General features: G+C 35.6%; 1 protein-coding gene across 9 annotated transcripts in view; it reads right to left on the bottom strand.

Moving 5' to 3' along the window:
* Window positions 1-24,738, bottom strand: part of Ptprk (protein tyrosine phosphatase receptor type K) — a 502,301-nt gene that overhangs the window by 5,785 nt on the left and 471,778 nt on the right. For 6 of the 9 annotated variants that reach the window (XM_070010263.1, XM_070010262.1, XM_070010266.1 and 3 more), the window contains 14 exons: window positions 24,530-24,714; window positions 22,819-22,906; window positions 21,172-21,248; window positions 20,951-20,968; window positions 18,091-18,127; window positions 16,170-16,267; window positions 15,627-15,743; window positions 8,257-8,411; window positions 6,135-6,270; window positions 5,763-5,912; window positions 4,725-4,898; window positions 3,558-3,689; window positions 3,299-3,424; window positions 239-402 (listed from right to left, as the gene is read on the bottom strand). In XM_070010263.1, the coding sequence (XP_069866364.1) occupies window positions 239-402; window positions 3,299-3,424; window positions 3,558-3,689; window positions 4,725-4,898; window positions 5,763-5,912; window positions 6,135-6,270; window positions 8,257-8,411; window positions 15,627-15,743; window positions 16,170-16,267; window positions 18,091-18,127; window positions 20,951-20,968; window positions 21,172-21,248; window positions 22,819-22,906; window positions 24,530-24,714 (1,657 nt within the window). The remainder of the gene's footprint in view (window positions 1-238; window positions 403-3,298; window positions 3,425-3,557; window positions 3,690-4,724; window positions 4,899-5,762; window positions 5,913-6,134; window positions 6,271-8,256; window positions 8,412-15,626; window positions 15,744-16,169; window positions 16,268-18,090; window positions 18,128-20,950; window positions 20,969-21,171; window positions 21,249-22,818; window positions 22,907-24,529; window positions 24,715-24,738) is intronic. The other 3 variants (XM_070010264.1, XM_070010270.1, XM_070010271.1) reach the window with 1 other exon arrangement.

Raw genomic sequence — 24,738 nt, 5'->3', positions numbered from 1 at the left:
GGCACTATGTTGAAAATGAACTATACAACTTGTATGTGGAGATGGGAGGGAAAAACTAGGAGAGAGGGAGGGAAAGGGTGACATTGTTCAAAAAGAAATGTACTCTTTATCCAACTTATATAACTGTAACCCCTCTGTACATAACCTTTACACTAACAATTAAGATTTAAAAAATGAAAAGAACACAAGCTGAGTTCTAAGGCGTTCCCTTGTTCTAAGGCCAATCAGCTCTACTCACAAGCAATGGATGATGGTCCGCCCTTCTCCTTCCTCGCATTCCTCCTGCCATTTTTCTACCTGCAGTATCAGTTTCAAAAATGACCGCTTGGATCCAGGTACTTCCCGATGAGAAGCCCACCCTAGATACTGAAACTGCTGCACCATCAGATAACCTTCCTGTGGCTGAAGATGGAAAAATATTTGAATTAGAGTAAGGTGAGAGTAGCAGTTTGGTGAATGTAAGCATGTACGTACTTTATAATACAAAGTGCATTCACACTGGCTGGCGTCTAGATGGCATGCGCTCTTACAGAAGCATTCCATGTGACACGATGAGAAACATGGGAAGTGTTCTTTAGGTCTATGGTTGGCACATCCCCAATCCAGGGCTTGATTCCCATGATCATATTTCTTAAGTTCCTTTCATATTCACTTGTCATGTTGTTGCCAGTGTTAGTCACAATTTATAAATAATTGATGCTAATCTTTCTGAATAAACCTTGATATCTTTCCAATCCATTCTTACTACAGATATCTACAATGATGTTGATAACTTGAATGACTTCAGATGATCTTAGCATAAAATCCAAATCTCTACTGTGACTTGAAAATCTTCACATGATTTCATTCCATTCCTTCCAAACTTCTTTTTACTCTACCTAGTAAGCATTCCAGTTCTAGATACAATGGCATGCCATTCTGTTTTAGTCTTTTTTTTTTTTTTTTTTTGTCGGTCGTGGGGCTTGAACTCTGGGCCTGGGTGCTGTCCCTCAGCTCTTCAGCTCAAGGCGAGCGCTCTACCACTTGAGCTACAGCGCCACTTCCGGTTTTCTGGTGGTTTATTGGAGATAGGAGTCTCACGGTCTCTCCTGCCCGGGCTGGCTTTGATCCTCAGATCTCAGCCTCCTGAGTAGCTAGGATTACAGGCGTGAGCCACCAGCGCCCGGCTAGTCTTTTTTTTTTTTGGCCCATGTCTGGCATTCTACTATTTGAGTCATTCCTCCAGTCCATTAATATTGCTGGGTAACTGGAGATGCAGTCTTTCAGAGTTTTCTGTCCCAGCTTCTTTGAATTGAGATCGTCCAAATGTCAATCTGAGTAGATATTATTGCTGGTATGAGCCAGTGAGACTTGGTTTTACACAGGTCTCCTTTCATACATGCATTATCAAGACACTTCTTGCTTTAACTTCTTGCATTTGCTGTCCCCTTGGTCTTGGAAACTTTTTTCTTGATTGCTCTTCTCTATCCAAGTACGGGAACTTTTCTGTTTTAGAACTGAAACCCATGTGTTCTGGGAAAGTTCTCTGTCTCGGGCAAAGCAAGATAGCTGGTTTCTCACCTTCAAATATCACCTTCAGATTTCAAATTTTGTCTTAAATACCAGTATCTTAGAGATGTCTTCTGTGATCACATAGCTATGTCTCACCTTCCAGTTTTAAATAAACTGCATGCTGGGCTTTTCCTCTGTCACATATATATCACATTAGTAAATAAGTGATTATTTACCTTCCCTGATAAAATGTAAATTCCCTAAGGCTAAGCAAATCTCTCTTTTCCCTCTAACTCTGTCACAAGAATCTTGCATAGTACTTTTCAAATGCTAGTACTGCTAAAAGAAATCAAAATGTTAAACTCAAGACAAGAAAGACTATGAAATACATTGAACAAGCTGTATCTTAAGGCATCCTATCTGAACCTCTAGGTGCCAGCCTCTAGGGCTCCAGCTCTATGGAATACAATACCCATCTTGACAGTTGTGCATACCAAGTACATGATGAAGGAAGTCCTATTAAATAATGAGTCCAGGAACAGAAAAAGTATCATACCTTAAAAAGCACCAAAACATCAGATATGGAGGAAAATAAAGAAACACATAAACATACATAATGAAAAAAATGGATTTTAAATATTATTTCTAGTTTTTTTCCCACATAAACAGCTCAATTCACAGAGGTCTTTTACTTTCTTACTTTAGCAGCTATGGTTGCTCAGCTAAAATATAACTAGAACCATAATGTAACAGATGTGCAGACATAATGAGATTCCATTTAAATTAACATCTAAGATATGCATGAATATTATGACATGATTGAACTTACCTGTTTTTCTCCACTGAAATGAGCGATAGAATTGGATATGATTTTATCCCCTGTTTATAGTTATATACATATAGGCTAATTAACAGACACACATATAGTCATTTTGATATAAGAAATACTGAAACATGACAATCCTAATCACACACTTAAAATAATGCATACACATCGAGTGGGTACTTTGTAAGCAGAAGCTATCTTTTCCTTTATGAAAATGCAGCTTTCCAACTATGGTTTTCAAATTCTGCTTGCTCGCCAGTGCTATAATCTAAATGGTCTTAGTACTTGTTTTGGGAAAAAGATAATTCCAACTTGCTATTTAATGCAAAGCACATGACTAGTCAGGGGAAGGACACCTAAGGGACACAGTTGTTATGTTGCTGATAGGAAAAGGCACAGAAGTGGCAGCAGAACTCTCGCTTTAGATCTTGCAGAGCCAAAACCACGGTGCTTAGAAAGATAGCATTGTTAGTAGAAGAATCAGTGATGGCAAGGATCTACCTTTTCTTTCAGGCCTGGACTCTTCTCTTATATGTGGGTCTTGGAATACTGACATAGAATTACCCTATAATAGCTGCTCTGACATGTTCCTCCCTCCTGAGGTAAATCTTTGTCATCAACAACATCATTATTTTCTTACTTTTCAATTGCCGGCCATTTTCTGGCTAGATATCTACTGAAGTGCACGTGATTCTGAGGATGCAGGCCTGCCTATCAAATCTATCTGGGCTACTGCTTCTGAATCTAGATTTCCAGATGTGATAGACTAACCTAGTTAGTAACTGGAAACAAAATTGGGCTTTTGTATTTCTAATTTTTGGGGGGATTGGATTGCTTTTCCTGTCCTAGCACTAAGGTATAAGATATCACTAGTTATTTCATGCATTATGGGGTGCTTACTAATTCTTCTCTCTCAGATCTTTGAGGTGAATTATGTTCATCACAATAATTATCTATTCACCCTGAGTCAGTTAGACTTACCCTGGTTAGATTGCATATCCTAAAAATCCGATTGATCACATCACAATCCATTGAGCAAGACATACATTCTACTTGAATAGGGCCATACCGTAGCATCCCTTCCTCTGGCCAGTACTGGGGGCAGCCCTAGATGAGAAATATTTTGAAAGAAAAAAAATGAGTATGAAGTTTTCTAATTAGGATTATATAAAATAGAAATTATGATTTTTAACTCTATTAAGTTGTATATGAATATACAAAGCAACCAATGCCCACTAACCTGGGACAAGTCGACTTCATTTAACATCACTATGGAGGTACAACCATAATCATACACTAATCTCCAGAAATCTTTCACAGTGTTTGGCAGTGGGTACTGTGTGACGATGAAAGCAGCTGGCTGCCTGTAGCTCTGTGAAGAAACACAGTAGATAGGGAAAGGTGAGAACACAAACTGCTAATCAGTTGTTCAAGCAGACTCAATCCACTTCAGAGGAAGACCCATAGGAGGTAGTCATTTCATGCAGAGATGGACCAAAATGCTGCCTATGCCATGGGGACCACTGGAGAATATTACTGAGTTCCTTTGTGGGTAGACTTGATGCCTCCAAACGAATGTAAATGAAGAAATGAATTATTACTTCATTCAAAGAAGTAAATATAGGACCAAGACAAGAAAGCCCCATTTCATGACTCCTATGGCTTATGTACACCAATGGTCATATACTTATTTCCAAAAAGTCCTTATTCACTGAAAGCAAATAAAACAACTTAGCTGTAAATTATGGGAACATTACATGACACATAAAATTCCCCAAATTAGCATAATTTTGTTAAGATGTGGCATCCTATGACTTTAAAAATACATCCTTAATGACAATCAAAATAGATAAGGAATGAATTTCTTTATTTTCTAAAAAAATAATTAAAATGAAAAAAATACAACCTCCACAATTTCTTCTATGAAGACAATAACTGAGCCGGGCACTGGTGGCTCATGCCTGTAATCCTAGCTACTCAGGAAGCTGAGATCTGAGGCTCATGGTTCAAAGCCAGCCCGGGCAGGAAAGTCCCTGAGAACCTTATCTCCAATAAACCACTAGAAAACCGAAAGTGGCACTGTAGCTCAAGTGGTAGAGTGCTCGCCTTGAGCTGAAGAGCGCAGGGACAGTGCCCAAGCCCAGAGTTCAAGCCCAATGACGGACAAAAAAAAAAAAAAGACAATAACTGATCATCAAGCCCTAATTCTCCAATAAAGCTAAAAAAAATTATAATTACTAAGAATCTTCATGAGTCAAATCTGAAATCACTTTCTAGAAAAAATGTTCATGCAAATTTCCAATTTTCAATTCTAGGCCATTTAAATTTTGTAGAAAGAAGCCAGTGTTCAGGGGCATACATGGATTTTCATTGCGTTTCTCCACTAACAAAGAAGGTAGTCTCTTACATCCATAAGCGCAGCATTGATGTAGTTACTGCTCTCTCCATCAATTGTAATTAAAAAAGGCAGACATCTGTCAGGTGGCAGCATGTCCATGAAACGGTTCTTGTCATGGTTCCTTGGCAGGCATGCTATACTGCAGTCTTCAGCTTGTAGTCGAGGGGTGACTGAATTCAGAGTCTAAAGAGAAATAAGAATCCAGGTTAAAAAGACAGTGACCCATTTAATAGCAAACAGACCCATCACGGATTCAGGAGATCACATAGAAAGTGAAAGATTTTGCAAGGCCTGGAAGTTGGCACAATGACAGGCTGATATGACTTTTTTACTTAGAGCTAATGAAGCCTGAGAAGTACCAAAGAAACAAGACACACATTGTGCAATGTGCTTCTTCTTAAAATGAAAAGACAAGCTAAACAACATAGCTACCTGAAAAATACATTCTGTAACCGAACACAATACAACCCAGGTGGTCTAGACTGCTGATGCTGACCTATCCAAACTGGAAACTGTATTAGTATAATTTGCAATCATACTTTAGCAAGGCCACATTTGAAGATTCACAAGTGGTGCTTGGTAGAAGGATCACTGTGCTGCGAAGGAAAGTATTGATTTTCTAGAGCTATTTATGACTTCATTCTTATCAATCTTTGGCTAGTTAGAGACAATATTTAGCACAAACTTTAGCTATTAGTATTTATGTGCTGATCTCACATTGAAAGTGACGTAGCCAGTCAAATTTCTAAGAGGCCACATGAAAAAAGGGGATACAAATCATCATCAAATTTGACTTTTATAATGCCTTTCCCTTATACTTTTCCTTGAGGACGCAACTCATTTGCCTTACAAGACATAGCAGATATGAGCTGATTAATATGAAAGTGATTCTATAAAATGTACAATGAAAGAGACAAGTATTATATTATACTTGAAGTAGGGTCAAAGGTTGCAAATTTGACTTGCCAGGACCTTTCATAAAATAGTTATTAGTACCCAGAACAAGTTGTAATAAGTCATAAAAAAGGCTTCAGAAATAGTCCATACCTGAAATTCATCTTTGAGATGTGAAGAGTTCGTCTGGGAATCTATTCTAATCATATCGAAATATGCAGCTTTAAATTCACAGACAGGTATGGCAGTTTCTCCACATAAACAGGCTTCCAAAATGGCATCATGAATAAAAATGTACTGTTCCTACCAAAAGAAAGCAGAAACACTCATCATATCTTAAAAAAAAAAAAAACTCTGTAGAAGCTAGAGGATAGTGAGCATGTACATTAAGATAATTAAGATAGCTGAATTCTCCTATGTCTTGATGAGCTGAATGACCATTATATATGAAAAATATAGAATTTTTTGTTTGAAAAGGCAAAAAATCAAAATGAAACATTATTTAGTATCAGTGAGTCAATATACCTCTGTCTGGACCATATTGATGCGACGAGATCTTAAAGCTTTGACACAGTTGTAGATGTCAACCACACCCTCTCTTTCAGCCATGTCCAGCATGATGTCAATCACAATGTAGCATCCTGTTCGTCCGGCACCAGCACTGAAAATCACCAGATGTTAATAAAAAGTGTGAGTGTTTGTCTTTGTAGCCTTAAATATATTTTTCACTTTCAGATAAAGTGAAATCAAACTGATGTAACATGAGTGCAAGGCACATTTTTGTATATACACTATGTGCAGACTTAGGAATTCACAAGCAACTTCACATGGAGTATTTGGTTTGGTGTAAAAATTAAGATTGGAATTTGAGCTCCAAATCATTTCCGAATGATGTGTGTATGTCAGTCTAGTTCTAACATCACAACATCTGCGTTTTATGCTAATTGGTTTTGTAAACGAATGGGAAGAATTGGATTGATGAGCTAAGTTTAACTACACACTGAAATCTGTACTCTTCTAGGTATGGGTTCTCCAACAACAAAGTGACAATGCTGGCTTGGTATCTCCAAGACACTCCTTTCAACACCAAGGTGAAAGAATAGTCAGCCCACAGTTTACAGATGGGAAGTCAGGGGCCACCATGCACAGGAACTGCCAGGCTACATAAGAAGGAAAGCCCATTAGGACAATGGCTATTGAAATCACGGTCTGTAGGGAAACTAGGCATGAATTGTGAGGTGTAGAATATGGTTTTTCATAGGTTACAATGATAGTCATTATCTTATATCTCATTAAAAGTCATAATTATACTTTATTTTAGCTTTTCCAAATATACTTCCAATTTTATATGTGGAAGTCAACGAAGCAAACAAGTTAAAGGTTTGCTCTTTTTTTAATTTTTAGATACATTGCAGGCAGTTTCTGCTTTTCCATAAATGTAGAGATGCCCACGTGTGTAGGAAAATGCTACTTCTGTTTCAGGAGAGGGTGTGAGAATTCTGGACGACTGCAAGCAAGCAGTTCATGAGAAAGTTGACTCCTGAATTTTCCCCTGAGTTGAAAACCTTTTCTAAATGCTTAGAAAGTTAATGGCATTATTTCTTTGTTATCCAGATTCAGTTACTTCTCTTATACTCATTGTTCTTAAAGACATTTAAGCAAGAGACTTTGTGGCTATCTCTATTTCTTTGTCTCCTAACATCTTCTCAATCACTGCTCTCATGCTTGAGACAGGAAAGTAATTGAAGACTACATCAGATTTCTCCAAGAAGATTGAAATGAAGATTTATTTTCAAGGAGCACAGTATCAGATCTTTACGGAATGCTTTGCCTTTGCCTTTCTACTGTTTCTTCCACCTTTCATACAGGTCAGTTAAATCCTGATAAGTTGTATTTTCTGAGAGAAAAATGTTCTTAAATACAACCTATTATGTAGGTTGGAGGTAGTAATGTTTGAAGATGGTATGTGGCATTTAGAAAAGCTTTTCAGATTCTATAGTTATTATTTTTTTCCTTATCTCATCTGAAAAATGAGGACATATAGCTTGTTTTAATGTCTCAGAATGCTTGTTTTAAGAGAAGCTTCTAATCAGAAACCTGGATATAATGTTCATGATTTTTGGCATATATTCAGTGAATCTCACTGATGTAGTTTTCAAGGTCCTCTGATAGATGGTGTTTTGAAAAAGAAAACTTTAAATAGCTGCTTTATGGCACAAATTCTTGCAATTTAGGCCACTTAGTAACTCTGTATGTTTCGAATTTAGCTTTAAAAGCTAGAGTTCTAGTGGGAATTGACTAGATTGACAAGGAATCTCTACTTTAACCTACCATCCCTCACAATATTGGATTTACAAAAGTGACACAAATCCCCCCAAACACAGATGTTGCGCTAAAAGGCAGTTTCCACATTGATAATGGTGGGTAACACTGCACACATTAGGATGAATGTATGTATCTTCTAATTTCTGTTTTATATCCTACGTAGAGCAAACTTTTCTTTTATTGCAGTTTTGTATTTTCTGTTACACATGTTGCAAGCAGGAACTGTGTAAGCACACAGTAGCGTCTGTACTGAGAAGCCTTGAGTTGATACTCTTCTCAAAAGCTGAGTGCGTGGAGTGAATGCATGTGGACCGACACTCACCTGCAGTGCACCACGATGGGTCCGGCACTAGGAGGATTGGATAACTTGACTCTCCGGATAAAGGACAGAAGCCCTGTAGCGTGATATGGCACTCCATGGTCAGGCCAGCCAGTGAAATGAAACTGCTTCACTTCACGAATTTCATTGTACGCCCTCTGTGCGAAGACCGAAAGAGTGAATTCATGGGAGACAAAATAAGCCATTGATCTAATTATGGGTAGTGGAACCCATGGATAGCCATAACAATTAAACACTGACCAGAGATAGTGCCTTTTCTAAACAAGGCTTAACCTGGCCTTTTCTGACTCAACCTGGCCTACCTTTGTCTTCAGACAATTGGTACTAGTTCTGTTAAGCCAAGGTATATAAAATTAATCCTGACAGCTTGCTTCTGACGGTGAATCACAACACATAAAATTATTAGGGGAAAAGTAGGGAAACCCTAAAGCCTAAATGTTGCCCAACTGACCCACTTGCTGAATTCTCACACAGTATGGAGCAGTGACTTCCCAGCTTCTCACCTCACTGAGAGATTTTAATGCTTTGCTTATCCAAGTTGAAAATGGTTTTGAAGCATAGCATGTAGGGATTTTCCAGGACAGTGGTGCTCTAGATTGGTTTGTGAAAACATATAGACAGCTAAACTGTTCTTTGGGTAAACTATTTTTCTTCTCTCTGTGAAATAATTCAGCACATAACGAAACCACACAATGAAAGACGTGAAGCTGTCATTGCTGTCCATCTTGCCTACTGGGCTAATGGAAGGGAACCATGTAAATATCTATTTTAAAGCCTTCTCTTTCCTTTTTCTTTTGGATAAAAGAAGGTAGATTTGGGGGCAGCAAAGGTAGGAGAGTGTAAGTGGATGACTGCAAAATTCATTTCTAAAGAATTCAATTTATAGAAACGGACCTGCTATCAACAATACTAGTCTACATCTACTGTGTGCTTCCTGTGAGGACATCAGTCTCATTACCTCCATCAGAAAAGGCAAACACAGTATATGAAATAAACAAACTGAATAGAGAAGGGCTGTTTAACTTTAGTGTTAACCAATATGACCTTCTTTGGAAACTAGTGATCATATATATAATGATATAATATAAAATATATAATAATATGATAATTCCATGATAAACACTGTCATGGAATCATAGAATAAGATGATCAAGCTGGGTGCTGGTGGCTCATGCTTATAATCTTCATTACTCAGGAGACTGAGATCTGAGGATCACAGTTTGAAGTCAGCCTGGACAGAAAAGTTTTCGAGACTCTTATCTCCAGTTAACCACCAGAAAACTGGAAGTGGTGCGGTGGCTCAAATGGTAGAGCTCTAACCTTTAGTGAAAAAGCTCACACAGGCAATGAGTTCAAATCTCACGAGTGACAAAAAAATCACCTTCTTATTCTTTTCCCTCCCTTATTTTGCAAGACAAATATAGGAATAAAGGTAGTGAACTATTTTTTTAACCTTTCCTATGATATTATTTTGCCAGTATAGCTATAATGGTACTCAGTCCTTTTCATTCTCCTGTTACACAGAAAAGATTTCTTTCTTAAAGTAATTTTTTTTTCCTTCTACATGGTTGATTTTCTCCTAATCAGTCTTTTATCCAAAGTCCCTTCTGGGCTGACAAAATATGTGCTTGCCTCAAATTACTGTTTTGCATTCTCAATAATGAGGAAAAAAACCTAAAACTAAAAATCTCATGATGTTGCCACTGCAATATAAAATCTTTGCAGTGAGCTGGGTGCTGTGTCTCACTTCTTTAATCCTCGCAACTCAAGATGCTGATATCTGAGGACAGCAGCAGGGAAGTCTGTGGAAATTAACCACAAAAAAGCTGGAAGTGGAATGGTGGCTTATGTGGTAGAGTGCTAGACTTGAGTGCAAAAGCTCAGGGATAGCATACAGACCCTGAGCTCAAGACCCAGGCCTGGTACAAAAAAAAAAGTGGGTGTAGTGATATTGATGTCAAGAACTCCCATATTCTGATTACATGCTGTCCTTTCATTCAATACTTATTACAGGTTCTCTAAAATGCTTTCATGTTTTATTCATTAGGACTTAATCTTGTTAAATAAATTCAAAGATATTATGGTATTTTTATTTTTATGAAAGAGTGTTAAACTGTATTTTGCAGTTTATTTTTAGTACAGAAAATAATCATTTATTAGTATTTCTCATTAGATAGTTTAAATGTTTCTTCATTTCATTTAAAATAGTATTAGTTTTCTGGATATAAAATCTTTCAACACTGAAATAATTTTGTCTTTTCTAATTTGTTACAGATTTTTTGTTGTTGTTGTTGGTCATGAGGCTTGAACTCTGGGCCTGTGCGCTGTCCTTGAGCTCTTCAGTTCAAGGTGAGCGCTCTACCGCTTGAGCCACAGCACCACTTCCGGTTTTTGAGTAGTTTATTGGAGATAAGAGTCTCACCGACTTTCCTGCCCAGGCTGGCTCTGAACCGTTATCCTCAGATCTGAGTAGCTAGGATTACAGGCATGAGCCACTGATGCCCGGTTTACAGATTATTTTTTTTGATTCTTATTTACTTTGCTGAAATTTCCTATAACATTAAGTACTAGTAAGACTAAATATTCACATCACTTTCCTAGTGACAATAGCAGTAATAGCCTTTACATTGGTTATAAGTAAACTAATAGATTTTAGTATTCCACTCCTGAAGATATATGCTACTGGTTATTGCTTTATCATGGTTACAAAGTTTCTTTATTTTCCTATTATATTAAACATCATTTAAATAAAATGAAATTTATTAATCTATTAATAAGATCATCTAGTTTTCACCCTTAGTGGACTAGTATAATGAAATATCTTTCTGGGCTTACTCCAATGTTTAAAATATCCTTCTATCCATACTAGTCATGCGGTGAGATTTTCTTACTTCACTGATGGATTAAAATTTTCATCATTTATTTTTAAATTCATTCCTGGTTTTGAATGAAAGTGACTGCACTGTGTGTGTACTAGAGAAACAGAGTGATCAAAAAGAAAGACTCTGTGCCAATAAGCTTCATAGAGTACTATTAAGAACTCAAGACCTGCATTTGTCAGCTTGCTTTCTTGTTCCACTAGTTTTCTGTAACTTAATTCTCTAGTCTGATCCTTTTGTCTATTTTAGATAACTCTATTGTCACTGTTATGAGAGATTTTAAAATGTACTTTGTTGATTTTAATGTGTTTCTTTGGCCAAAATAGTTTCAATAGTATTAGCTTTGGCTATTCTTTAAAAGGATAAGGAAAGTTGAATGAACTATAAAACCATAGTTCAACTTTAACAGTAAATTTAACCATCATCCCCTTTCCTTCTACCACTTGTTTGTTTCTGTTTGTGCCAATTTTTAAACAATTGTATTGTAAAGGAGAAGATGTAGAGAGGGATTACAGTCACATAAGGAAGGTAATGATTACATTTCTTTGTGAACAGTGCTACTCCCTCCCTCATATTCTCCCACTCCTTCCTTCCTGACTCCCCTCCCTCACAAGTTGTAAAGTTCATTTCCTAGTAAGTATCACTGTTACATTGGTTCGTCCTTTGTCCCACTGTTTCTATGATTTCCCTTCCCTTTCCCAAGTCAGATAAACTTATATACAAGACAAAGGGTACAAAAACAGCAGGGACTAAACCAAAAGGAAAAAGAAAGAAAAAAGAAATAACTGCAAGCAGTATAATAATAATTAAAAAACCCTCTTGCTTCCAATTCTTGGGAGTTCATTTTGTTTAACAAATGGTCATATGTCCATAGCTATTGAATCACTGTTATCCTCTACTAAGGATATCTTAGACATATTGTAGTTATTACAAATGAAGGAATCTATGCAGCCTATGCTTCTTTGGGTCTGGCTTACTTTACTTAATATGATTTTTTCTAAGTCATTCCATTTCCTTATGAATGGGACAATGTCATTCTTTCTGGGGGAAGCATAGAATTCCATTGTGTCTATTTACCACATTTTCTTGATGCATAAATCTTCTAAGGGGCATATGGGTTGATTTCATAGTCTAGCTATGATAAATAATACTGCAATGAACATGGTTGTGCTAGTAGCTTTGGTGTGGCCTTGTTTGTGGTCATTTGGTTAAATGCCTAGGAGTGGGATTGCTGGGTCATTGGGGAGCTCCATGTCTAGTCTTTTGAGGAACCTCCATACTGCTTTCCAGAGTGGCTGAACAAGTTTACATTCTACCAACAGTGCAGCATTCCCTTTTAGCCACAACCCACCAACATCTGTTATTGTTATTGTTATTTTCTTTATAATGGCCATTCTAACAGGGGTGAGGTGTTGATTTGTTTGCATTTTTTCTATATGTGGGCCAACTTTTTGAGTTGAAATTTGTCTCTGGAATAAGATGAATAAAATCTACACTGAAGTTCATATGTAATATTTTCATTTATAGATTTTTCTAATAGTAAATACAAAACTGTCATTAGGTCTTCTTTGTGTTTCTTGACTGAGTTGACTTTATAGAATATTATGATTTTTTCATTTTGCCTTGTTTAGAAATGAGTGATGTAGTCAATTTATTGATCTTCTCAAGAAACTAGGAATTTAATTTATGTTTTTCTTGTTTGTATTCCACAACTATATTTATTTTTTCTTTGTTAGATTGATGTTTTCTGGTTTTCTAATTTTATGATTTTCAACAGGATTTAAATGGCTTTCAAGAAAGAAGTCATTTATGAACATATATCATTTTCTTAGAGAGTAATAATGAGGCAAATTTTTATGAAAATTGTTGGTCTATGCAATACAATTTTTTTCACCATGAATTCTTTTTTTAAATACAATTTTTAGTTTTGAGGAAATCATCCAACAGTGTATTCAAACAAGGGTTTGATGACTTCTAAAAAGCTAATTTGTAAAGTTGTAGGTTACTGTTAGTGCCAGTGAAATAGTTAGTTTTCTTCATGACTAAATTCATGAATAATTTTTAAAGTACGATTATTTGACATAGATTTAAGAAAATGCATATTCTACTTCTTTAAATAAGAATGAGTTCTAATTATTCATTAAATCAAGCTAAGTGATTAAAATCTCCTCTGTCATTGCTTATATTCTTCTACTACAATATGCCTAAGAAATTTCCATTTATATTTTTGAGTTCTGATCATTGCTACCATTTACTTAGTATTTTTCTCTAATCACTTTTTTTATGTAGGGGGGATTATTTTCAAAATCACTGGTAAAGAATGCTATTTCTAGATAGTATGTTTAACTATTACTGCTAGGGGTTTATAGTGATCTATAATTTTCAAAGTCTTCATTTTAATTTCAAAGAATTTGCAAATGAAATAAGTAATTTCCCAAGGATTGGCTTACAAAGGTTATAAACTGCATAGAAGTCTCAATATTTTAAAGACTGAAGTATTCAATGCTTTATTGATTTATAGAGGGTTTAAAAAATTTAACTATGATTACCAACATGTAAAATACCTACCTCAATACAAATAGTGTTACTATTCTTTCATAAGTTACGCATTTATGTGAGGTTACAAAATAGCATATTGCATAGAAGGTTAAACACTTTTTTTTTTTTTTTGATATGGCTGCTGGGGTTTGAACTCAGCTTGCTTGCTAATGGTTCCTGCTCTACCACTTGAGCCTTATCTCCACTCTTGCATTTTGTGGGTAAACTGAAGATGGAATCTTACTGACTTTTCTGCCTAGTCTAGTTTGAACTATGATCTTCTGGGTCTTAGCCTCCTGAGAAGTGAGGATTACAGGTGGGAACTGCTAATATGGCTTAAGTGGAAACATTTTTAATAGGTAGCCTGTCTTCAGAGACACTAATCAATGGTATTGATAATCACACACATGGTCTTTTGACTTTTTTTTTTTTTGGTTATGGGGTCTGAACTCTGGGTGTGGGTGTTGTCTCTGAGCTCTTCAGCTTAAGGCTAGCACTCTACCACTTGAGCCACAGTCCCACTTCTGGTTTTTTCTACTTATAGGGTGCAGAGGCATCGAACCCAGGGCCTCTTTCTTTCTTTCTTTCTTTCTTTCTTTCTTTCTTTCTTTCTTTCTTTCTTTCTTTCTTTCTTTCTTTCTTTCTTTCATACAGGTAAAACATTTGTATGGTCAAACCTATGAAGCTTTTCTTTAAAAAACTTTATTATCTTTAGTTGTACAAACGTGTTGCTACTTAACAAAGCAGTTTATGAATGTAAAGTTGTTCTGTAGCACTGTATGTCTATGTTCTGCTTCCATTTTCTATATCATTCTTCCTGTTATAGTCTTTCTCTCAAGTACTGTCCTTTCTCCCAAACCTTTTTTTAACTCCTCTTCCTGCTCAACTTTTTCCCAAATCAATCTCAAAAGGCCTTACTGTTCTATTTTCACACAGATAAAGTATTTTGACATATCCATCCTCTTTTCCCCACTCTGTTCTCCCTCTCCTGCCCATTGGTACTCACAGTCCTGTCCTCAACAGGACCTGTTTTACATTCCTGTCATAAAACTTTTTAAGTGCATGATAATTCTTCAAGGCGTTTAGTTTTTTCTCATCTTCCCCATCCATACTACCCTTTATTTCATTCATGAGTTTTCAGTGAATTACAGTTTGCAATTCACAGGTGCATGGTATTTATCTTATTCACCCCCTAATGTCACACCCTATTTCAATCTTCTTAGACAGTCTCACTATCACAAATGACATACACACACACATACACACACATGCACACACTCTTCCCTTGACAATTTATCAAATTCTTATTTTCTCTAGGTTCTTGTTCATGTTGCTTTCAAGAAGTCCTTCCTGATCATCGTTTTGAAACTGTAAAACCTTTCTTACCTCCATAATATTCCCTATTTGAGAAACTTTTTTTTGGGGGGGGGGGTCCGGTTGTGGGGCCTGAACTCTGGGCCTGGGTGCTGCTCCTCAGCTCTTCAGCTCAAGGCTAGCGCTCTACCACTTGAGCCACAGCGCCACTTCCAGCTTTTATCTTTTTGCTTATGTGGTGCTGAGGAATCGAACCCAGGGCCTCATGCATGCAAGACAAGTGCTCTACCACTGAGCCACCTTCCCAGCCCTAATATTCCCTATTTGAATTTCCAGTACTATTTCTTTTTTTATATCATTGCACTTTTCATGTTATATAACATATTTCCTTTTAAAAAAATAATTATTGCCCATGTCCCATTAACAGATGGGTGATACACTATTACTATTTTTCCACAAGAGTAGAGATTTTTCTTTGTCTCAAGGTTTAGAAAATAGAGCTGACACAGACTTAGGTCTCAAGGGAGTGAATGAATGAATGAATTTTGCAAAACATGACAGAGATTTTCAGAGGAAAACATTTCAATATAGATATTCTTACTAAAATTCCCCAGTACTTACTCTTTCCAGGGTGAATGTCCTAACCACATATTCAGCAAGTGGTTCCATTTCTACACAGGTTACTTTGAAGTCACCATAAACTTCAGTATCATCAGGCCAATATTTATAGCATTTAACCTACATGACCAAAAAGAACAGGTAGACATAAATACATAGTAAAAATTAGTCAAGAGTATCTAAGTTCCAGGTAACAGATTAAGTTACCATTAAAATCCAGTTAGAAACACATTAACAAATGAAAAAAAAAGTTACCTAATAGATTTATATACTCCATAAAAACACATAAACATAGTAATGCTATTAGATTTTAGAATATAATTTTAGAATAATAATTTTAGAATGTAATTTAGTACATACTTTAAACAATTAATGAGACATCAAATAATTCTCTGCCAAATAAGGTCCACTTTAGAAGCATTCATTTGAAATAGTATGCTGATGAATTATTTTTACACAATTTGAGGACATTTTCTCTTGATCAACTCATGTGCTGCCTCTCAACTATACTTCCATTTATTATTAAAAGAAATCTTTTTCTCTTACCCGGCCAACTTCAACTAAATTTGTAACCATAACAATACAGGCAGATTGCTCCTGCCAGACCATCCTCCAGAAATCATACACCGTTTCGTGAACTGGGCCTACAAAGACATTCATTATATATTGTATGTTAATTAGTTTTATTATGATGCTAGACAAATCTTGTAGTCAGTAAGAAGCACAGTAAATGAAATAAACTAAAAAAGATAAAGCCTAAATGTTAATGAAATGACTTAAATTCAGTTCATAGATACATTTATCACACAGGAAAACATAGGCATATGTAGGTTGCTTTTCTTTTTTCTTCAACATGCCTTTTATTCCCAGTTAAAAAGAATTACTATGTCCTAGGATCTTTTACTAAGTCAATCAAGTATGCCTTTATATGAAAAACAGAACTTTTATTTTACCATTAACCAATCAGCATATTAATTCCTAACAAATTATTCATCAGTAATGATAAATCACTAATTAATAATAAATTAGCAACAAATTATTATTTAACTACTAGCTAAATAATGTTCCATCATTTGTAAATAGTACATAGTTAGAAGTTGATGAAGTTGATGTGTCCTTACATAAGACACATCCTAATATATTGGATTATCCTCAAGCTACAAAACCATAGGCTAGACTATACTTTGATTAGTACTATAAAACTTCAGCCCACTAGATGACTTTTTATTTTTATTTAGTTAATTTTTTAATTTTATTTTATTGTAAAGATGCTGTACAGAGTGGTTACAGTTACATGAGTAAGGTAATGAGTACATTTCTTGTCAAGCATTGTTACCCCCTGTTGTTTTCCCACCATCTCTTCTTCCCCCACCTCCTACACTCCTCCCGCCAGCCCCCCAAGTTGTAAGGTTCATTTCCAGTATACTGTCTAGTGGATATCATTGTTGCAATGGGCCATCCTGTGTCCTTGTTTCAGTGTTTTGTTATTCTAGTTCCCCTCTAGATGACTTTTTAAACTTTAGATAGTATGCAATTAAACACTTAGAAAATAACCTCTATTTAAAAAGCAAAACAAAACAAATCAGGGAAGTGCCTCCTGGTTCAAGTGGTAGAATGCTAGCCTTGAACACAAAGAGGCTCAGGGACAATGCCCCAGCCCTGAGCTCAAGCTCCACAACCAACAAAGACAAACAAACAAACACATGAACAAACAAAACCAGATACAGGCTTTTGTTTTAGTTTCTTTATGCACAAAACAGATGTGCGAGTTTCTTTTTTGATTGTCAATAGTCCATTTGGAGAAATAACAAAGTATATATTTCCTTGCTTGGATACTTTTGTTTCCAGTGAACCTCTGTAAGCTTTACTAACTTTGTTATTATTTTTCATGAGAAATAAACTTGCTGAAATTCCCTCCAGCTCTGTCTTATCTTGACTTGCCAAGAAATTGCTAGAAGACAGTGTAATATTTCATTATAACAATATTGGTCTGGGGTATTATTAGATTCCAGGCTGACAAAAGTCTTCTGGAAGACAGGGACCTTACATATGAAGAGTCCACTTCCTTATCATCAGTAATTCCTCTCCCAGCACTATTCACTAGTCCTTTGAGCTCTCTGGACACAAAGGACCAAATTTCTGAGGCACCCAGCAACTTCACATTTACTTTTCTTTTTATTTTTTTTTTGGTTGGTACTGGGGTTTAAACCCAGGGCCTTGCTAGATAGGCACACTACCATTTGAACCATCCATCCAGCCCCATATTTTAATTCTACAAAATAAATCAAGCATAAATTTATATAAGTTTACACAGATAAAATATTGTACTACAAAATGCAACAAGTGCAGTGTCATTTTAAGGACTGACAGTTTTTCATTTAATTCTTATCAAAACAAAAAATAATCCCACATGGATAAATATTCCAACTATATCTAAGCTACAGTATTTAAGAAAAAAAAGTTTTACCTTGGGTTGCGATGTAATGGCTTGGTCTCTGGTAGCCCTAAAATAGGAGATCAAATTGGTTATCATTTTACATCAGTACCAGAAACAAATGAATGAAGGCATAAAAAGATGAAGACAACCACCTGTTAAGATTAAGTTATAGAAAAAGTCCAGAAATGAGTAGTGAACACACAGTTCACTTCTCAAACCTATGCCATCTGAAAAGTAAACATAGAACAAAAATTGAATATTTAAAAAGAGTTCAGATTAGAATATAATATATTGTATAATTAATTGAGTTTTGATTGCTATGGAATACCTTCATAGATTTTGTTTAGTTTCACTAAGTTGTTTATGCCTTCATGTTAATCTTTAGTCATTCACACTTAGCAAAACTGTGTTTAAAATATTAATTCTTATTTCATCATCCAAAAGTACAACACACTGCATTACAAATGGACGAGGACATATTAGAACCATAAAAAAAATAAAAATAACAGAACATTCCAATGTTAGAGCTGGACAATGCATGCATGTCTCAAATCAAAATCTTGCTAAGGTTTTCTTAGATAATTATTTCTGTTCTGTAACATGTTCAGAAATCTGCATAAAAGAATTTTGTTGTGTGTTGACAATGGTGATTTGCACACACAAAATTACAGATGCACGCATCCACAAAGAAGAGTTTCCAAAGTGGACCTTATCCTGAACAAGTTTTGTATTTTCCTTCCACTGGGCCAAAAGCTTATCTAAACATGAAATATTGTTCCAATAAATTATTCCCGACAAGAAATGAGTTGCTAATTGCTCTGTAATGAATTGACCTGCAGCAAATAATAAGTTGAAAAGTACTGTTGGGATGATGGAACTAGGTTGTGCACTTGTTTCAATTTTATCACAGTCTATAGTGACAGTCTGTGCTATGTCCACATTTTGGTGTGGGCAACTTAATACACCTTTAAATACCTGCTAATTGGGCTCCCCAACCTAAAATTTAATAATGTGCATTATACTGCTGCAAATTTTGAAGATCTCTATTTCTTAATATGCCAACATCAGATATTTTATGGAAAAACATTCAAGCTTTATAAACTGTAAGATTTTTAATGAAATAATTACCAGTTTCAAGTGGCTTTCAAGCATAATAAGTGATTAGGAGAGGAAATTATAATATTGTGTGGTTATCAGCCAAAACACAGTGGAGTTTTAGCAGAAAGATTGGATAACAAGACTTATTGAGAATATAGTTGGACCATCAGATCCATAAAACAATATTGTAATAAGGCTCCAGTTTATGTCTTGCAGAAAACTCACGTTAAACTAAGTTGCTAAGAACAATTATAAATTGTCAAAGAAATGTGATTTTTTTAAGGCTAAGAGTACACCAATAGTCAAATATCTGTGGCTCATGTCTACAATTCTAACTTCTTCAGAGGATGAGATCTGGAGGATTCAAGTTTAAAGCCAGCCTGGGAAGAAAAAAATGCGTAAAAATCTATCTCAATGGAAGAAACTAGGAGTAATGACTTATGCTTGTCATCATGCTACCGTGAGATGACTAAAATAGGAGGATCACATTCCTGGCATGTGCCTCTGCAGGAAATAAGTCTCTGTCTCAAAACTAAGCATCAAAAATGACTGGGGCATGTCTCAGCAGTAGAGTGCTTCTGTATAGCTAGCACAAGGTTCTGAGCTCAAATCCCAGGACCTCAAAAAAAAAAAAAAGATTAAATAACTATCTTAGTGTCCATAAGACATGCCAAATTTAGATACTGAATAAATATAAGATTACCATCAGCAACTTAACTGACATATCGAATTATACTTAATCATTAATTCAGTTAAATAAATGTAACTATCAAAATAACTGTATAAAGGCCTACAAAAATTATTTTCTAATTTTATGAATTAGAAAAAATTGGTTGTTATATTTCATATTTTACATATAAAAGCTACACACAGTGCTGTAATACTGCACTTCTACAGTTTGCTGTAGAAATGTGCACCTCCATTTTAACTGTAAAAAAAGTAGCTGAAGCCGAATGAGAGCTTGACACTTGGTAGGCATTGTCTGAACATTTAAAATGCATGCTTCTTTTAATTCCCTTAACAAGTGAAGTTAGTACTACTTTTATTTCCCCCACTGTAAAGATGAGGAATTGAGTCACAGAGGAGCAACTTTCGCTATATTCTCAGGGTGATTTTGAATGAGGTAGTAGAGCCAAAGAACCTACCCTCCCTACATAGGATGTAATATATTGTCTCTTTGCATGTTTTATATTTCACTTGGCAATGACTTTCCCTTAAAGAATTTACCTGTACATATGTATGTAACCTAACAGGTGACTGAGGTGCACAAATTTTCCTTTTCTTTTATAATGTATGTGTGTGATGTGTGGATTTTACAATTGCAACTTAGTAATTATTTTGATTAGTTCTACTGCTTTACAAGCCAACACTACATACCACAAAATATTATCCCTGCTTACTTTAAACATCCAAGGTCAAATGCAAAATAAATAATCCAGAAACTCCAATACACATCATACTATCCATACTATCCAGCTTCTCACATGTGTTCGGGGAAGGGTAAAGAATAAAAGCCAGAAACAGAAATCATCAACAAATAAAACCCAAGTACGTAATAAATTGTCGAAGCCAAAAAAATGATCCTGTTTTCTAAACGAGGAAAGGGAAGGAGGTAAAATAGATCTTCACACATGTGCAAGAATTACAAAAAAATGAGACATATACTGTATGAGACTAATTAGGTGAAGCATGCATAAGTAACTAGTAAGCATTAGTAACAACTGCAATTAAGAATATATTCATATTAAATATTCACAATAGAGTGCTGTTATTTACATATAGTGGTACTTACATCCCTGTACAGCCAAATCTACAGCCCAAACCAAAGTCAGGTGTGAAAGAAAGCACAACAACATCAGTAAGTACTGGGACGTAGAACAGGGCAAAGTGTACAGTTTGTTCTTTACTTTAAAAGGCAGCAATCACTTTATAAAGTAATATAAGCAAAAGGGTTCAGTTACAAGCTGATAATGTGGCCATACTATATAAACACATGCTATAAAAATTACTTACGTCTATGTAGTTGGCATTGATGTAATCTGAAGAAGGATCATCCTCCACAGGTTGTAAAATTACTCTAGAGTGATCATCTAAAATGTTTAAATAATAAAATGAAAGCTATTAATATTCCTCTCCAGACAATGTCACTAGGAGAGATTTAAAGTAACTCCGTTTCTGCAATCCATACTTGCCAATACTCCATGCATAATTTATGACTATCTAATCAGCCATTTAAGGAAATGCAAGAACAATAATGAGCTCATGACTTATTACAATGATAACCGAGAACAGAGGCATACTGACTTGTATCTCCAGAGATAAAAAGCTTGTAGAGAGCTGGTTGCCAGTGGCTCACGCCTATAATCCTAGTACTGAGAAGGCTGGGATCTGAGGATTGTGGTTCAAAGCCAGACTGGGCAGGAAAGTCCATGAGACTCTTATCTCCAATAAACCACTCACAAAACTGGAAGTGGTGCTGTGGCTCAAGTGGTAGAGGGCTAGCCTTCAGCTGAAGAGCTGAGGAATAGTACCCAGACTCAGGCCCAGAGTTAGTTTTAAAAAAAAAGAAAAGAAAAGAAAAGAAAAAGCAGCTTGTCTACAGAAGATGTCTGAGACAGGGACTTGACTGTAACTTGAACTTGCTTAACACCTACTATTGTTTTTTAGGATGATTTTCATAGTTGTGTTTGTTGTTGTTGTTGCTTGTTTTTGGAAGGTCCTGGGCTTGAACTCAGAGCTTTATCAACTAGAGGTTAGTATGTTCTACCACTTGAGCCACAGCTTCACTTCTGATGTTTTGATGATTAATTGGAAAGAAGAGTCTCACACCCTTTTCTGCTCCAGCTGGCTTTGAACCATGATCCTCAGATCTCAGCCTCCAAAGCAGTTAGGTTTACAGATGTGAGCCACTGATGCCTGGCTGGTTTAATGTCTTTTTCTTTTTCTCTTTAAGGATGATTTTAAACAGAATTAGGGGATGAATTTTGAGCCTTGCATATATTTCATTCTTAAGAGTTCAAGGTTACATTTTGAGGTACTTTAGATAATTTAAAATAATGTAAATTCAGAATAGAATGGTTTAAGGAGATTGTAAGCTAATTACAAGTTAAACTATCTAGTCCTTACTGTAATGTGGTTTCCAATGATGATGACTTTATTTTTCTAATGTATATAATGTGAAGACCTAATCAGGAGGAAGCCTAAAATGATGTACTGGAGTTCAGCTCCTGGTAAAGAATAAAGTTATGTGGAAAGAATACACTTCCAGCCTTGAATGTAGTTTATAGGGGTAAATTATAAATTTTACAGGAGTAAATTCAGTAATTTATAACTGAAAAAAGTCCTTTTCATTATCTTCATATTCTTAGCTATTTGATAACAACCTCATGGATGCACAAATATAAAATCAAACAGCAAGTTCTCCTCATCAGGTCAGGGGTTTTATCAAATTAATTAACGAGGATTATGGCAATCCTGAGTCACTGTTAATAGCCAGTGCCGTTTTTAATATTAAATAGATTACTACCTAGTAAGAAATGTCTAGAAATAACCCTCTAGTATTTTCTGAAAATGTAAAATCATGTAAGGAAAAATTGCCAGTCATGATTTATTTCTGTACACATAATATTTAAATTCACCAAGAATGTTATGAGAACTTACATGCTATAATGTTCCCATAGCGGTTTTTTGCTCTATTTTGATCTTTTTTTGCTACATCCCAAGATGCTGATTGGCCTTCAAAAAAGCTCTGAAGGGGGAAAAAGTAGATTAAAATTAATTCCATTTTTCAAAACAGGTTTATCGGTTATGAAGATTAAAACAGTAAAAGCTGCTTTCTCAGGGTAAAGGGGATTCCTACAGCAGGAAACAAGGTTCTTTCTCAGACCTCATAGCTGGCTTGTGGGACTCATTCTTGTTCATCCTGGATTGAGTTGAGTTCAAATAAAGGACAAAAGAAAAACTTTATAGAAAACAAGATCTTGAAAGTTTTCAAATGAATGTAGCTCTAACTTTGTGAGACCCAAGGAGAAAATGATCATTCTTTTCAAAATACAGTGAGTGATAATGCAGCAAAAAAATTGCAAAAACTATTTTAATGAGTATCTTTCAAATGAGCTCATTAGCATTTATAACAGGAGAAAACCACATATAATTATTCATTTAATCATGTGCAATACATCACATTTTAGTTTCTTTGAAAATCATGCACAAGATTGAGTCTCTGCAACAAGAGACTATATGACACATAAAGAGTCTCTTTCTCCAAGAATCTAGGAACAGATGAATTTGCTGATTGGTTTGCTTAGCGTATATAACAACTAAAAATATGGGTAAGGATTTCCTTTTGCAGAAAAACTTCAACTTCGCTCAATACAGGAAATGAGGGGTTCAAAGAGCCAGTGGTCTTTGAAGCAAAGTACACAGGACTTCACATGAAATGAATAAAAAAAAAAAAAAAACAGCTCTGTCAGAATATTGCAATCCCTGAACTTATTTTATTATTAAAGTATAATGTTTCAGCATATGTGTAAAAATCAATATTTAAAATTGAAAGATAATTCACTCCCAAATTAAGTCACACAAGTAGTCTGTAGGTAACATGTAGAATTTCAATGATTTCTCTTTCATAAAGTTGGATGGAGTTTGGTTGTATCCTTTATGTCTAAAACGTGCATACAATATGGTAGATGTAGGGCAGACATATGGACAAGCTTCCATAATGCAGATTGACATTTCTCAGTATGTGAAAGGTATAAATGGAAAGTCTTCTTTTTTTTTTTTTCTGTTTGTAGGGATGTTGGGTTCAAATCACTTCCTTTGTAAGATAAATCCTGGTATTTTGGTTTGAGTGGGACAGAGAAGTATTGTAAGTGGCATTTTCCCCTAGCCATCTGAATGTTGTGTGCTGATTTGCTGAGCAATTTCCTCTCTGACACTCTTAGCTAATAGCAAACAAAATTAAACTAAGTGGCAAGTAGCATATTGAAAGCACATAACTTCATTTTCATGAGAGGATCAGTTAACAAAGAGACAGTAGAGAAAAAACCCATTAATGAAACCATTCAAGCCTCAGAGTCCATAATGATGCAATGAAACTCCAGGTATCTTGCTACCGGATTTGTCAGTGAGGAATGAGAAGGAAGGTCTAACGAATGACATGCATTTAACAATAAATGAAAACAAATTATACAATCCAAAAGTGAATGTAGAGCTAGTTATATTTCTTTCAAATTTCCTTCCTCTTCCCCAGACATTTGATTGTATGGTCATAACCACTGGACTAGAGAAGTCACAGAGCTTTACATTCCCCCTAGGCTAAGTTCCATTGTCATGTTAAAAATCAAATTTATCACAGTACTGAAGCATTTACCTCATACTCCTCTTTGAACCCATAGCTGTCCGATGTCTTCATGAGGTTAATGTGCTGCAGCAAGTCAGCTACCCTGATGGCTGGGTGCAGCTGCCCAGTCTGGTAAGGAGATTCTGTTCCCTCACAGAGGTAGCGAGGTACATCCAGAAGGCGACTGGACTCTGCCGTGGCACTGTGATTCTCATCTGGCATTTTTCATATCACAGAAG

The sequence above is a fragment of the Dipodomys merriami genome, unplaced genomic scaffold, assembly GCF_024711535.1.
Source record: "Dipodomys merriami isolate MVZ:Mamm:240054 unplaced genomic scaffold, mDipMer1.0.p SCAF_8, whole genome shotgun sequence".
NCBI lineage: Eukaryota > Metazoa > Chordata > Mammalia > Rodentia > Heteromyidae > Dipodomys > Dipodomys merriami.
This window is presented reverse-complemented; position numbering and strand designations above follow the sequence as displayed.